At 45.0% G+C, this 12,521-nt stretch overlaps 1 protein-coding gene across 3 annotated transcripts in view; it reads right to left on the reverse strand.

Moving 5' to 3' along the window:
• The window catches only part of LOC121429663 (run domain Beclin-1-interacting and cysteine-rich domain-containing protein-like), a 53,754-nt gene that overhangs the window by 19,084 nt on the left and 22,149 nt on the right, over nt 1-12,521 (reverse strand). For all 3 annotated transcript variants that reach the window (XM_041626813.1, XM_041626812.1, XM_041626811.1), the window contains exons 7-8: nt 9,826-9,935; nt 9,406-9,610 (exon numbers count right to left, since the gene is read on the reverse strand). In XM_041626813.1, coding sequence (XP_041482747.1) covers nt 9,406-9,610; nt 9,826-9,935 — 315 coding nt within the window. The remainder of the gene's footprint in view (nt 1-9,405; nt 9,611-9,825; nt 9,936-12,521) is intronic.

Consider the following 12,521-nt stretch of genomic DNA (forward strand, 5'->3'; position numbering starts at 1 on the left):
ATGCCTGGTACACAACACATTTTGTGCAAAAAAGAAAGTATAAAAAGAATAAAAAACTAGAGCATCGTAACAGCTTATTGACTGCTGAGAAAGTGAAATCTGTCCCTTAACAAAATTTGGTCTACTTCTAAACTCTTATACCACATGGCTCAGTTGTCTCCCAATTCGGTCCAATTGCTGATTTACTTTGTAAAAAGAAAATTTGGTTTATAAAGGCCTGGGCCCCGTCTTACAAAGAGTTATAACTAATCCGATCTATCGTAACTATGGAAAGCCAACAATGTCAACATCGAAAACACACGTTTGTTCAAAATGTTTTCTACAAACGATGTATATTCAAAGTAGGCCTGTTTCGGGTACACGTGTACACGCACGGTCAAGTCAGTGCACGTGTACTAAATTCCATCACCGTGTACACGGTAGCATCTGCATAAATCTTGCGTGGGACTGCAGACAGTTTGGCAAAGTCAGTGAACAAGCTCACAGCCTCACATTAATTCTTAGTTCTAAGACACTGCACATGTTTCAATCACTAATATGTCAATATATTTCAATTAACCTAGAGTGAGTTTACTTCCAAAATCGCCGATTTAATCCACATTTATTCTGGAGACTCAAGTTTTTGTACCACACGAAATGGGTATGCTCCGGTCAGTGCAGGGCCCTAGTTAACGCCGACGTTCGTTGGATGCGCATTTTGCATACTGTACCGTACATACATGCACAGATCGCTGCAGAATTGAGTGTAACTGAAGTTATGAAAATACTTACCTGATTTTCTTATTTACGAGATAACTCATACATCTACTTGATTTGCTAGTTCAGCCCTCTGGACTGCCATACCCGAATAGAACTCCCAAGGATTTAAAAAGCGCGAGCGCGCCCTCTCCCGTTCAGGCTTACTACCCATGATCACCGCGCAATTAGCGTCCATCTTCCTCACCTTTCGCAAGCCCATACGTTGAAACATGTTGCTACGCAAGGCGGAGGGTCGGTGGGAGGGTATCAAGTAGATGTATGAGTTATCTCGTAAATAAGAAAATCAGGTAAGTATTTTCATAATTTACTTCAATAACTCCATACATCTACTTGATTTGCTAGACCAGCACGGACTCAAACCGTAGGGAGGCATGTTTTCAATTGTAAGTCTAAGAAAATTTAAAAGAAAAAACAAAAACAACGAAATTTAGGGAGAGGGGGAAAAAGCCGCAGCTGCTTTAAGCGTCGAAGCAGCAAATCTCGCCTCGCTGGACGGAATGTCCTTCAAGTAGTAAAGAAGTGAAGGAGTTAGTTGAGCGCCAAAAGGCGGCCCTCAAAAATGTCCTCGAGAGGAATGCCCTGTATACTCAGGAATACTAAGTATCATGGGCCCTCGGCCTAGTGTCAGGAGAACAACATCACCTGCTGACTAGAGCGTAAGAATTGAAATTTGTTGAAAATTTCAACAAGAATCGTGATCGGAAAACTGAAGCTTTTAAGGCTCAGTAAGTGATCAATCGACCAATCTGAGAAGGCGAGATATCTCAGAACCCCTACCGAAATTTAAGCGTGCCGCTTGCTAGTAACTAGCATGCGACTAGCAGGGCACTCGCTTAATAAGCGAGTGCATGCTAGCGAACAGTCCCTGCTCGCTAAAAGATCGCTTAACTATTACTCTGCACGCATATCACACGCTTATTAAGCTAACCGCATGCTAGTTACTAGCATGCCGCAAGCTTGCGCAAGCTAGTCGCACGCTTCCCGCAAGCTTTGAAATTTCTGTAGGGGAAGCCTCCGTGTGGGAGAAAGCGCCCAGAATTCGATATCTGTCTCAAATGCGTGAGGGCAGAAATCTGCAGAATTCTGATAGAGAGCTGTGGTAAAAAGTTACTAGCGGTCCGAAGGGGACTAGGAACGACGGAGAGTAGGGATTTAGGAAGAAAACCACTCGTAAGGCAGACAAGGGTCGAGAAAGCGACTGAGTGCCATCCTGTTAATAAGGAATGCCGCGGACATGTTGCCTATGTAGAATAGAGCAGTCTGGTCAAAACAGCTCAACCGGGCGTGTCAGGGATACAGCGCGGTACACATCACGACAAAAGTGTGTTAGACCGAGTGATCGAGAGAGAACTCAGGATCCCCTTTCTCCCATACTGATTGAAGCACCCATCTGAGGGTGCAGTGCCCGCGGTGGAAGAGGTGGCTTGGCTCAAGCCACCATCGCCGAGAGAGCCCGTGAGGCTAGGCTGCGATGGCTGTCCGCTGGGCGGGGGAATCCCTAGCAGCAGCAAGTGTACGCCAGAGGGAGCTGGCGAAAAAAAATCTGTCACGATATTACGTGTAAACGACCATCAAGAGATGCTCTAAACGAACAGACATCGCCAGATATGATACCTCAACCGTTACATTCCCAACGGAATCGAATGAGGTAGCAACGGCCCTGTCCTATCAAGTTAGGGACGGAAACTGGCTAAGAGTGTCGAAGTCCTCGCTTGAAGAAACAAGCGAAGGAGACTTGAGGAAGTAATCACAAAATTTCCATCAGTCTGCGGTGAGAACCAGTTGTTTATGAAAACAGTCACAAGGCCTGTTTCTCAGGTGATCGTAAGAGCGAGCACCGCCGGCGCCGGTTGCGGCAGCGTGGAACAGTCCGATATCGGTAAGATAAGGAGCTCCAAAAAGCTGCGGGGGGGCGGCAAAAATGACGCCCTAAGCAGCGGGGGATGAGAATCTAAATTTCTAAAAGAAGAACTCCAGTGAAGTAAATCACTTACATGGAGAGGCTCATCCACAGTCGGCCCGAGAGAAGGCGGGTCGTAGTGATCGTGGTTAGGAAGGCATAAGCATACATTCATCCACTGTTACATCATCCTCGGTCGTGCGGTGACCCTGGCCACATGCCTTGCATGGAAGGAGGATGAAAGCAGCATGCGGGGCGACTCGAGTGTGCCGTGAAAAAATTTCTAAGAAAGAAGCCGATTCGACTAACGGGCACGGTAAAGACATCCACCGTAGACCACTCCGCACAAGGAGGGAGCGGCGGAGACGCCCGCAAGATTGACCCACATAGAGGGCAGTCTATAAGATAGACAGTTAGAGCTCGACCGATGGTCTGGCGGTGTACAGTTTGGTGTGAACTCGCCGACCCGGTACGGTGGGTGTGCCCAGAAAGTAGGCATAGAATGCCGACAGAGAATCCTGGGGCTTTAAACAAGTTTGAACGCGCGTACATAGCCAACAATCTCATGAGATGTACGGCGGTTACTTTCCTCCGAGATGATGTTTACCCAACCGGGAAAGACTCGGGGAACAGCTGTGAATGTCAACAGGAGGGATATCTAGCATATGAAAAGCTGATTCCTTCCACGTATTCGGTGCGGGTGCTGCCGGCGGTGTCCGGGGGGACGACCGGTGATGGCAGCTCGGGCAGGGTTCGTACGAGCCGCCCGAATACGAGACAAATAGGTTAACATAACCATAATGCACCGGGTGGTGAAGGCATAGCGATTATTAAGCACAGGAGAACTTTTAATCGCCGTGACATTCAGATCCGATATACATACTCATAAGCTCGGAGAGCTATGAGATAGTGAGACATACCGCTGAGCGGTGATGGTGCTCATATCAGAGTCGCCCTCTCTTCAGCGGCGATCGCTGGAGAACGGGTGTCTGTACTAGCCCTGACTCTGGCGTTGCAAGGGTAGGAGCTAAGTAAGACAGGGCACCCTTACTTTCGAATAGAAAGTGAGGTTCAGGCCAGAAAAGCGACGGTCCCGTCTCCTGGGCGGACGGTCCGCGGACGTGATAGGTTGTCCTCTCAAAGCAGCCAAACATTCTCACGAGAGAAGTGCGGCATGCGGTATGTAAGAGATTCATACCTCCAATCTACGGGCCCACTTAGGGGGAAGAATGGAGAGAGTTACCGCTGAAGGAGTCGTCGCCGTATGTGAGCTTGACGTAGAGGGCGAATTCGGGAGTACCTGCATAATAATCGCCCCCCCCCCCCCTGCCTCTGCCTTCTCGCTAGCCTCGAGAGGCTTGAAAATTTCGAGACGGCGGCGCCGGAGCCTGGCGCTTCCGGGCAGCAGCAGAGCGGGGGTGGGTTTACACCCACGGAGCTGGCGGCTTCCTCGTCGTAGGAGCCGCCTCGTCTAGAGCGACCCCGTCACTCTCCGAGACCCCCAATTCGGCCGATTGAGCTCGGAGCGCCTGAAGAGGCGGGGCGAGAAAATATGGACTCCCTTGCTTCATCAATACCCCCGCTCGGAGGGTAGATGTGAGGTAGATACTTGTCAAGCAGCGCCTGAGCGCTTACTGAAAAGTCGACCGCGGGATAGGGGTTGTCCTCGTAAAGGGAGTCTCGCTCTATGGACTGAACCGGGGGGTTGTCCAGTAAGCGCCGGGGTGGCCCCGCGTGTCGGCTGGGACACGTGCTCTGAGATCGACGAAAATGCTGGAAAGCACACGCGATCTTGGGGCACCCGGTTAGTCGGTGCACTGGCTGGCGATTTAACAGAATCGCTCGAGGATTTCCCGGGTGTCTGGTGGTTATTGCCCACTTGTCTCGCTTGATGCTCAGGGGCATCAGCGGGGTGAGTAGACGTCGAGGGTGGGGTGAACCCGCACTACTCGAAAGCAGAATGTAGCAGCATGAATAGCTGTAACATCTGACCACCGACACAAGGGTCTGAAGGAGGGACGCCCATGGCAACAGGGCTGGCCGACCTCACCTTCGACCTCTTCTTCTTCGCGGCCTCCGCCGGTGTGGCCGGGGCAGAAGAAGGCACAAGAGGCACGGGTGATTTCTTACGATTTGCCGCCCCTGGCAGGGCAGCCGTCAACAACAAAACTTCACCCGAATCTGACGGGGTCAGATTGTGGTCACAGTCTGATGTGTGACGCCTCTCGTGGTAGCAGAATGTAGCAGCATGAATAGCTGTAACATCTGACCACCGACACAAGGGTCTGAAGGAGGAACGCCCATGGCAGCAGGGCTGGCCAACCTCTCCTTCGACCTCTTCTTCTTCTTCTCTTTCTGCGGGCTCCGCCGGCGTGGCCGGGGCAGAAGAAGGCATGAGAGGCACGGGTGATTTCTTACGATTTGCCGCCCCTGGCAGGGCGGCCGCCGACAATGAAACTTCACCCGAATCTGACGGGGTCAGATTGTGGTCACAGCCCGATGTGTGACGCCTCTCGCGGTAGCAGAATATAGCAGCATAACATGTATGACTGTAACATCTGGCCACCGATAAGAGGGTCTGAAGGAGGAATGCCCATGGCAACAGGGCTGGCCGACCTCTCCTTCGACCTCTTCTTCTTCTTATTTTGCGGGCTCCGCCGGCGTGGCCGGAGCAGAAGAAGGCACAAGAGGCACGGGTGATCTCTTACGATTTGCCGCCCCTGGCAGGGCGGCCGCCAACAACGAAACTTCACCCGAATCTGACGGGGTCAGATTGTGGTCACGATCAGATTGTGGTTACAGTCTGTGTGACGCCTCTCGCGGTCAGGGGCTGGGCGATCTCTCCCGATGCTGTCAACGGAGGACGACTTATACGGCAGAGATCCTGACCTGTGCCGGGGGAGAGAACCGCACTCTCCCTCCGGACTTCTGGTGACCCGGTAGCCGGTGGGTCGCATAGCCCTATGGGTGCTGCGGCGGCAGGACCTAGTTTAGGCTTGGAAGCCTTGGCTACCACTTTTTCCTTTGTCCGAGACCGTGGCACCACAGTCTCGGCCTTCCTTCTCTTAGCATCCGACCGCAAATTCGGAATGCTGATCGACGCACCCTCATACTCACCGCCGCTGGGCGCTCACCGCGGCGTCCCTCCTGCTCGCCTGGAGGCGGCCGACTTCTGTAACTTGCAATCGGGGCGGTCCCCGTGGAGGGCACCAGGTCCTCTGGGGCTGTGTTAGTCCCATTCAAAGATACCTCTCTCTACCCTGAAAAAGGAAAAACAAGAATTTTTCTTTTTCTTTTTTTTTTTTACAAAGATCTCGCTTAGATTAAAAGTGGAGACCGGAGTGGTCTTTCCCTCCTCCTAAAAGGAGTTTGTTTGAGCAAACAGAACAAAACAAGAGGGGAGGGGTAGGGAGGAAGAAGAACCTAAGAATAGTTTAGGTATCTGCCTGTAAGAAAAAGGAGGTCGGAGACTTTGAAAAAAGAAACTCCTACAAGGTTCCCCTACTATATTCTCTTTTTTTTTTTTTTTGTGCCCGAAGGAAAAATTCGAAACAAAAATTCAAAAATGAATGCAAGTTCAGAAGAGAACGAAGTTTCCACCTGCGAAGAAACACAAAAACAAGCATTTCAGAGCAGGAAGAAAAGGGATTGAGAGACAAATAATTCCAGATAAGAGAAATTTTACGATAATTTCCAAGAGGAAAAAAAAAGTAACCTCCTGTGGAAAGGTAAAGAAATTCAGAACAGGAGGAAGGAGGAACGTCTCTAGTAACGATTCCAAGAGGAAGAACGACACAGTAAATCCTCAAAGGGAATCGTAGAGCCCGCCTGTCGAAATAAAAAAATATATAAGACTAGGAGGGAAGAGGGAATTGAACGAAGAAAACAATTCCGGGACAGGTCAAAAAAATTTCTAACAGGAAGGAGACCCCACCTGTAAAGAACAAAAAAATTTTTTTTTTTTGGGGGGGGGGATTGAATAACCAAACAATCATCAGGTATAATTGCGTAAGCCGAATTAAACAATCCCCGAAGCGTCTGTGAATAAAATATTAATCAAGAATTTTATTCAGAACAGAAAGGAAAAGGAATTGAGCTTTAGGATGCGCCTGTGAATAAAATATCAATCAAGAAATTTATTCAGAACAAAAGGAAAAAGGAATTGAGCTTTAAGATCCGCCTGTGAATAAAATATCAATTAAGAAATTTATTCAGAACAGAAAGGAAAGAGAATTGAAGAATTAATCAATCAATAATCAATCGAAAATCTTAATAAATCAATTCCAGAAAACAAATTCCTGCAAAAAGAAATAACAATAACACCCTCGACAACAAAGTGTAGAGGCTGTCTAGAATTTAATTCAAAAACGGCACCAAAAGCCACCACGCTTTGAACGTGAAGAACAATAACCATGACAGGTGGTGAAGGCTTGCTGCCACGTAGGCAGGCCAAGCCCGGTGCCTCGCGAACGCGCTAGCGATGCGGCGCGACGAGAACTCAAACGTTAGAAAAACAATTTAAGTGTCTCCAAAAACACGTCTAAAAAGTCACGCCAAGTGTAAATTCTGAACACAATCTTACACACAAATGGAAAGATTGAAATTAAAAGGGAGAATGCACCACAGATAAGCGAAAAAAATATACCAAAGCTCAAAAAGATTTGAGCTCTTAGGAGACTTATCTGAGCACGTCTTGACAGGTGGCTTGCCGAAAGCAAAAGAGGAAGATGGACGCTAATTGCGCGGTGATCATGGGTAGTAAGCCTGAACGGGAGAGGGCGCGCTCGCGCTTTTTAAATCCTTGGGAGTTCTATTCGGGTATGGCAGTCCAGAGGGCTGAACTAGCAAATCAAGTAGATGTATGGAGTTATTGAAGTAAATTATCGATTGATTTTCATTATTTTATTGCCAATTTGAGGAGCGTGTGTTTGTAGGCTTGTAGCACATGTGTATGAGCGTATAACACGTAACAAGACTCTTGAAAGCGTTCGTCAATCACTTTTAGAGCCAATTTGAGAATCACCAATTGCGACAGCGATCATTGCTCCAGTTACGTGTTATACGCTCATAAACATATGCTACAAGCCTACAAACACACGCTCCTCAAATTGGCAATAAAATAATGAAAATCAATCGATAACTTCAGTTACACTTAATTCTGCAGCGATCTGTGCATGCATGTATGGTACAGTATGCAAAATGCGCATCCAACGAACGTCGGCGCTAACTAGGGCTCTGCACTGATTTACTTTTGCATTCTTTATAAATTTAATGCGCTGCTAAGCTGAGAAAACTTTTTAATTGCACCAATTTTTGTGGATTGATACTTCTAGCTTCTCAGGTAAGCTTTAAAACCGTGACTTAGGCTACATGTAGGAAACACTGAAACATTGTTCATTGAATGAGTGCTCTCACTCAGTGTTTACAACGTGTACACGACTGAAACACATGCCGTGTACACGTGCATCAAAAATGGACTTTCAAACCGGGCCTAATATTCATACATTCACTGTTTTCTTGACAATTCAGTATGCTTCTCTTTGTGCTTAAAGGACATTGAGCAAATTTCCTGTAGAAAAAATTTTGACATTGATGGATTTCCATACGCTTGAGATCAATCGTATCTCTTTGTAAGACGGGCCCTGAAGTCACAAAGGTGGTTTCAATTCATGGTACAAAACCATGGACTTTTGCGGATTTCTTGTATTATCAAACTTTATTCAACAAGCATGAATTTACCCCCCTTTGCCAAAATAGGCATTTGTAAAGGACTTCTCTATTAAAAAGTATTTGATAAAATATTGTGTATTCAAGTACAACAAAACCTGCATAGTCCATGCTTATAATACAATTGAAACCTCTGAGACAAAATGAGTTTAGCCTCTATGAAAATTATACAAAATGGGCTAATGGGCTAAATGGCAATAAGACCAAACGGTAGACAAAATAGTTGTAGACGTGATAGGATTAAATGGTATGGGATGATATCGATATCGAACGGAAAGTAGACAAGATAGCTCGTATTCTGAAGTCTGGTTTATCTTCTCTTTAAGGTAACTCCCGTAGGAACTCGGCAGGGGCAGCATTTTGCTGGTAAACGCCAAGCTGGCGTATAACCAATGACCTAGGAAACATGGTCTTAATAGACCATGGTATAACTCTGTGCTAAAATTATGGAAAGCCAACAGTATCAAAAGTTTGTTTTAATACATTATTTGTTTTTTATGTCTATTCTGCTCTTTCCTCATGCTGTAATGATGAAGAAAACAATTTCAGTTATTTTCCCCTGATATTTATGAATGTTTTGAGTGTCAAATGAGCTGATAAATTCGACCTCTCCTGTTAGACATTTGTGTCACGGTTAGCGATCCATAGCTAAGCGACAACTTTAGACCAGGGCCCCATCTTACAAAGATTTAGGATTGATCCAATCCATTGTAACTCCATGGAAGTCCATCATTGTCAATATTTTTTTATATGAAAAAATTTGCACAACGTCCTTTGTATGCAAAGAGAAGGACAGTGAATTTTCAAGAGAACAATGAATGCATGAATATACATCATAGCTAAAAAACTATTTCAAACAAACATGCATAAAAGATGTTGACGTTGCTGGCCGTCCATAGTTGCGATTGATTGGATCAATCATAACTCTTTGTAAGACGGGGCCCAGAGTTTACATTAATTCCGAGTTCAGAACACAGGCCATGGGTGTAGACCAAGTTGCAACGCAACCAGAAACTTACCAGGAGGGCTTTGGTCCTGTTCACACTGTAGTTTACGTTCGCGCTTCTCGGTACGCCTGAGGCGGATCCTCTGCTTCAGTCTCTGGATCTCCTCGTCGGACCCGTCAGATTCGTGGTCCGACGGAGTCTGTCGGGTTAGCTGACGGCATTTGATCTGCTCCACGGCAGCGATGATGGCCTCGGAGATACAGAAGTGGGCATTCTCCTGTGAAATTGAAAATCTAGTAGCATGAGTGTTGTTTGTACATGTACATGGTCAGAAGAGTAGCAAATCATTTTTTTCACATCAAGGCAATAGCTGAATTATGTGGGGCATTTTCATTTATTTCAATGGCTACAAGTAAAATATAGTGCACCATTGAATAGGCAACTGGATAATCAGCACCTCATAAATGCTACATATTATTACAGTGAACATACCTTATCAACTTCAGGACAGGTAGCAAAATCTTGCGATGAGAGGAATGTAAAGAGGGACTCTCCCTGACTCGGTTGGGGGAAATACCCGTCGCACGCGGGAGAGGCGCTACCTGTATAATGGTATACAAAATATTCAACATTGTTTAATAGCATACTATACACTGTCAAACCCATCCACTATAAGGCCACCAATGGGAAACAGAAAAGGTGGCTACTGCAGTGAACAGGTGTCCTTTGCACTCAGGTTTTTTCACACACACTGTATGTATCTTTCAAATGGGAGACAATTTTGGTGGTTATTATAGGCCGGTTTTCACTAGAATCAGGTGACCACTATAAAGACAGGTTTGACTACATTATGTTGTGAGAAGAGATAAAGGCTTTTAATAGGGCCTAGATATACGACAGGATATTTGCAAAGACAGTAATCCATATCGCCAATTTATTATGTGATGCTCTTTTAGACTTGTTGACAATCGCTTGGTAGAAAAATTACTTTAAAAAAATAAACGTGTAGATCTATATTGTGTATCATGATACGAAATATGTTACTGAATGATATAAGGTATAACAGATTGATCATAAATTGGAATGAGATATCTCATACATGCATGTGTACATGGATATGTACACTACAGCAAATTTATCATAACATTCACGACTACATGAACGCCGCCGCCGACAGTTTATTGATGAGGCAGAAGACGTTTTCCGCCAGGATCCGACAATGACCAGAAGGAGAGCGTATGAAATTGTGCTCGACCTCGGCCATATTAATACAAGAGAAGTTCCATCTTTTACAGAGATTGGTAGTCAACTACTAAGAGTACGTGTATCCCTATGTCCACCTATCTCAAGGAGGATTAGTGATATCCAAATCGAAGGAGTGTGGGCTGAAAGTTGGTAAAGGAGAAGCTGTACCTTAATGACCAGGAAGGCATCGTGGTCTATGCTACAGATGAAGAGCTGATTGCACTACAAGAGTGCGAGCTCCTATTCTTTGATGGGAAACTCCGAACAACACCAAGACCGTACGCGCAAATAGTCTCCATCCATGGACACTATCGGAATACTGACTGGAACATCCCATACAATCAGTCATATTTTGCACCTTTGGCATGTCAGATATAAACTGTTAAGCCGCATATACAATGAATGCACTGTAATTATCTTAGGCAGGTAATGTGGTAATGAAATGTAATAAACCTGTAATCACATTCCGTATAACCACAAAAAACACCCACACATACATGTACATACAAACTAAAAGCATGCTAGCACGTGTGTACTTTGATCATAATCACTATATTGAAAATGTATTGTAAATATAGTATGTTTGTGCTATACATAGAATTTTTTTTTTCACTTGTTGACTTTCATGTAGGTATGGCATTGTTAGAGGGTAAAACCCAAAGGCACTACGAGGTGATGCTGGAAGCACTCAAAGATAGTGTTCTAGCTGTTACTGGAAGAAGACTTGAGCCAAGTCAAATCCTTACTGATTTCAAGGCTGCATTGATAATGGCAATCAGGGCAGTATTTGCCCAGGCAAGGCCACATGGCTGCTACTTTCACTTCTGTAGCAGCCTATACAGGAAAGTACAGGATCTTGGAAAATAAAGTACAATACAGGTGGAATGAGGAACTGAGGGGCTGTGTTCACAAAGTTATGTCCATTGGTCCATTTTCAGGTATCCTTTGAGTAGTACATGGCAGATAAATTACTTCTACAAAATAAACACACATTGTGTATCATGATATGAAATATGTAATAGTGAACAATATAAGGTATAAAAGACTGATCATAAGTAGGAATGAGATATCTCACACCGTACTGTACATATGTACACTGTACAGCATACATGAATTTATCATAACATTCAAGACTATATACGTACGCCGCCAACAGTTTACTGATGAGGCAGCAGACATTATTCGCCAGGATCCGACACTGGTATTGTGATCGACCTCAGCCATATTAACCAATTAGAATTTCCTTCTTTTAAACAGATTCGTGGTCAACTGCAGAGGGAAGTGTATCCCTATGTCCACCCGTTCCAAGGAGGATTAGTGATATCCAAATTGAAGGAGTATGGGCTGAAAGTTGGTACAAGGAAAGGCAAAGCTGTACCTTAATAACCAGGAAGGCATTGTGGTCTTTGTTACAGATGAAGAGCTGATTGCACTACAAGATTGCGAGGTCCTATTCTTTGATGGGACACTCTGAACAACTCCGAGACCATACGGGCAAATAGTTTCCATCCATGGACACTATCGGAATACTGACTGGATCATCCCATAAAATCAGTCATATTTTGCATCTTTGGCATGTCAGATATTAACTGTTAAGCCGCATATAACATAATAAATGTACTGTAATTATCTAAGGCATTTATAAGGCATTAATGTGGTAATGATATGTAATCAACTTGTAATCACACTCCACAAAACCACAACAAACACATCCACACATACATGTACAAACTAATTTGCATTCTAGCACTTTTGTATACTTAGATCATGATGACCATAATAAAAAAGTATTGAAAAGATAGTATGTTTGTGCTACATAATTTCTTTTTTTAATTGTTGTCTGTAATTGGTATGGCACTGTTAGAGGGTAAAACCCAAAGGCACTATGAGGTGATGCTGGAAGCACTCAAAGATGGTGTTTTGGCTGATTAATACTGATAGAA

Source organism: Lytechinus variegatus, chromosome 16 (genome assembly GCF_018143015.1).
Source record: "Lytechinus variegatus isolate NC3 chromosome 16, Lvar_3.0, whole genome shotgun sequence".
Taxonomy (NCBI): domain Eukaryota; kingdom Metazoa; phylum Echinodermata; class Echinoidea; order Temnopleuroida; family Toxopneustidae; genus Lytechinus; species Lytechinus variegatus.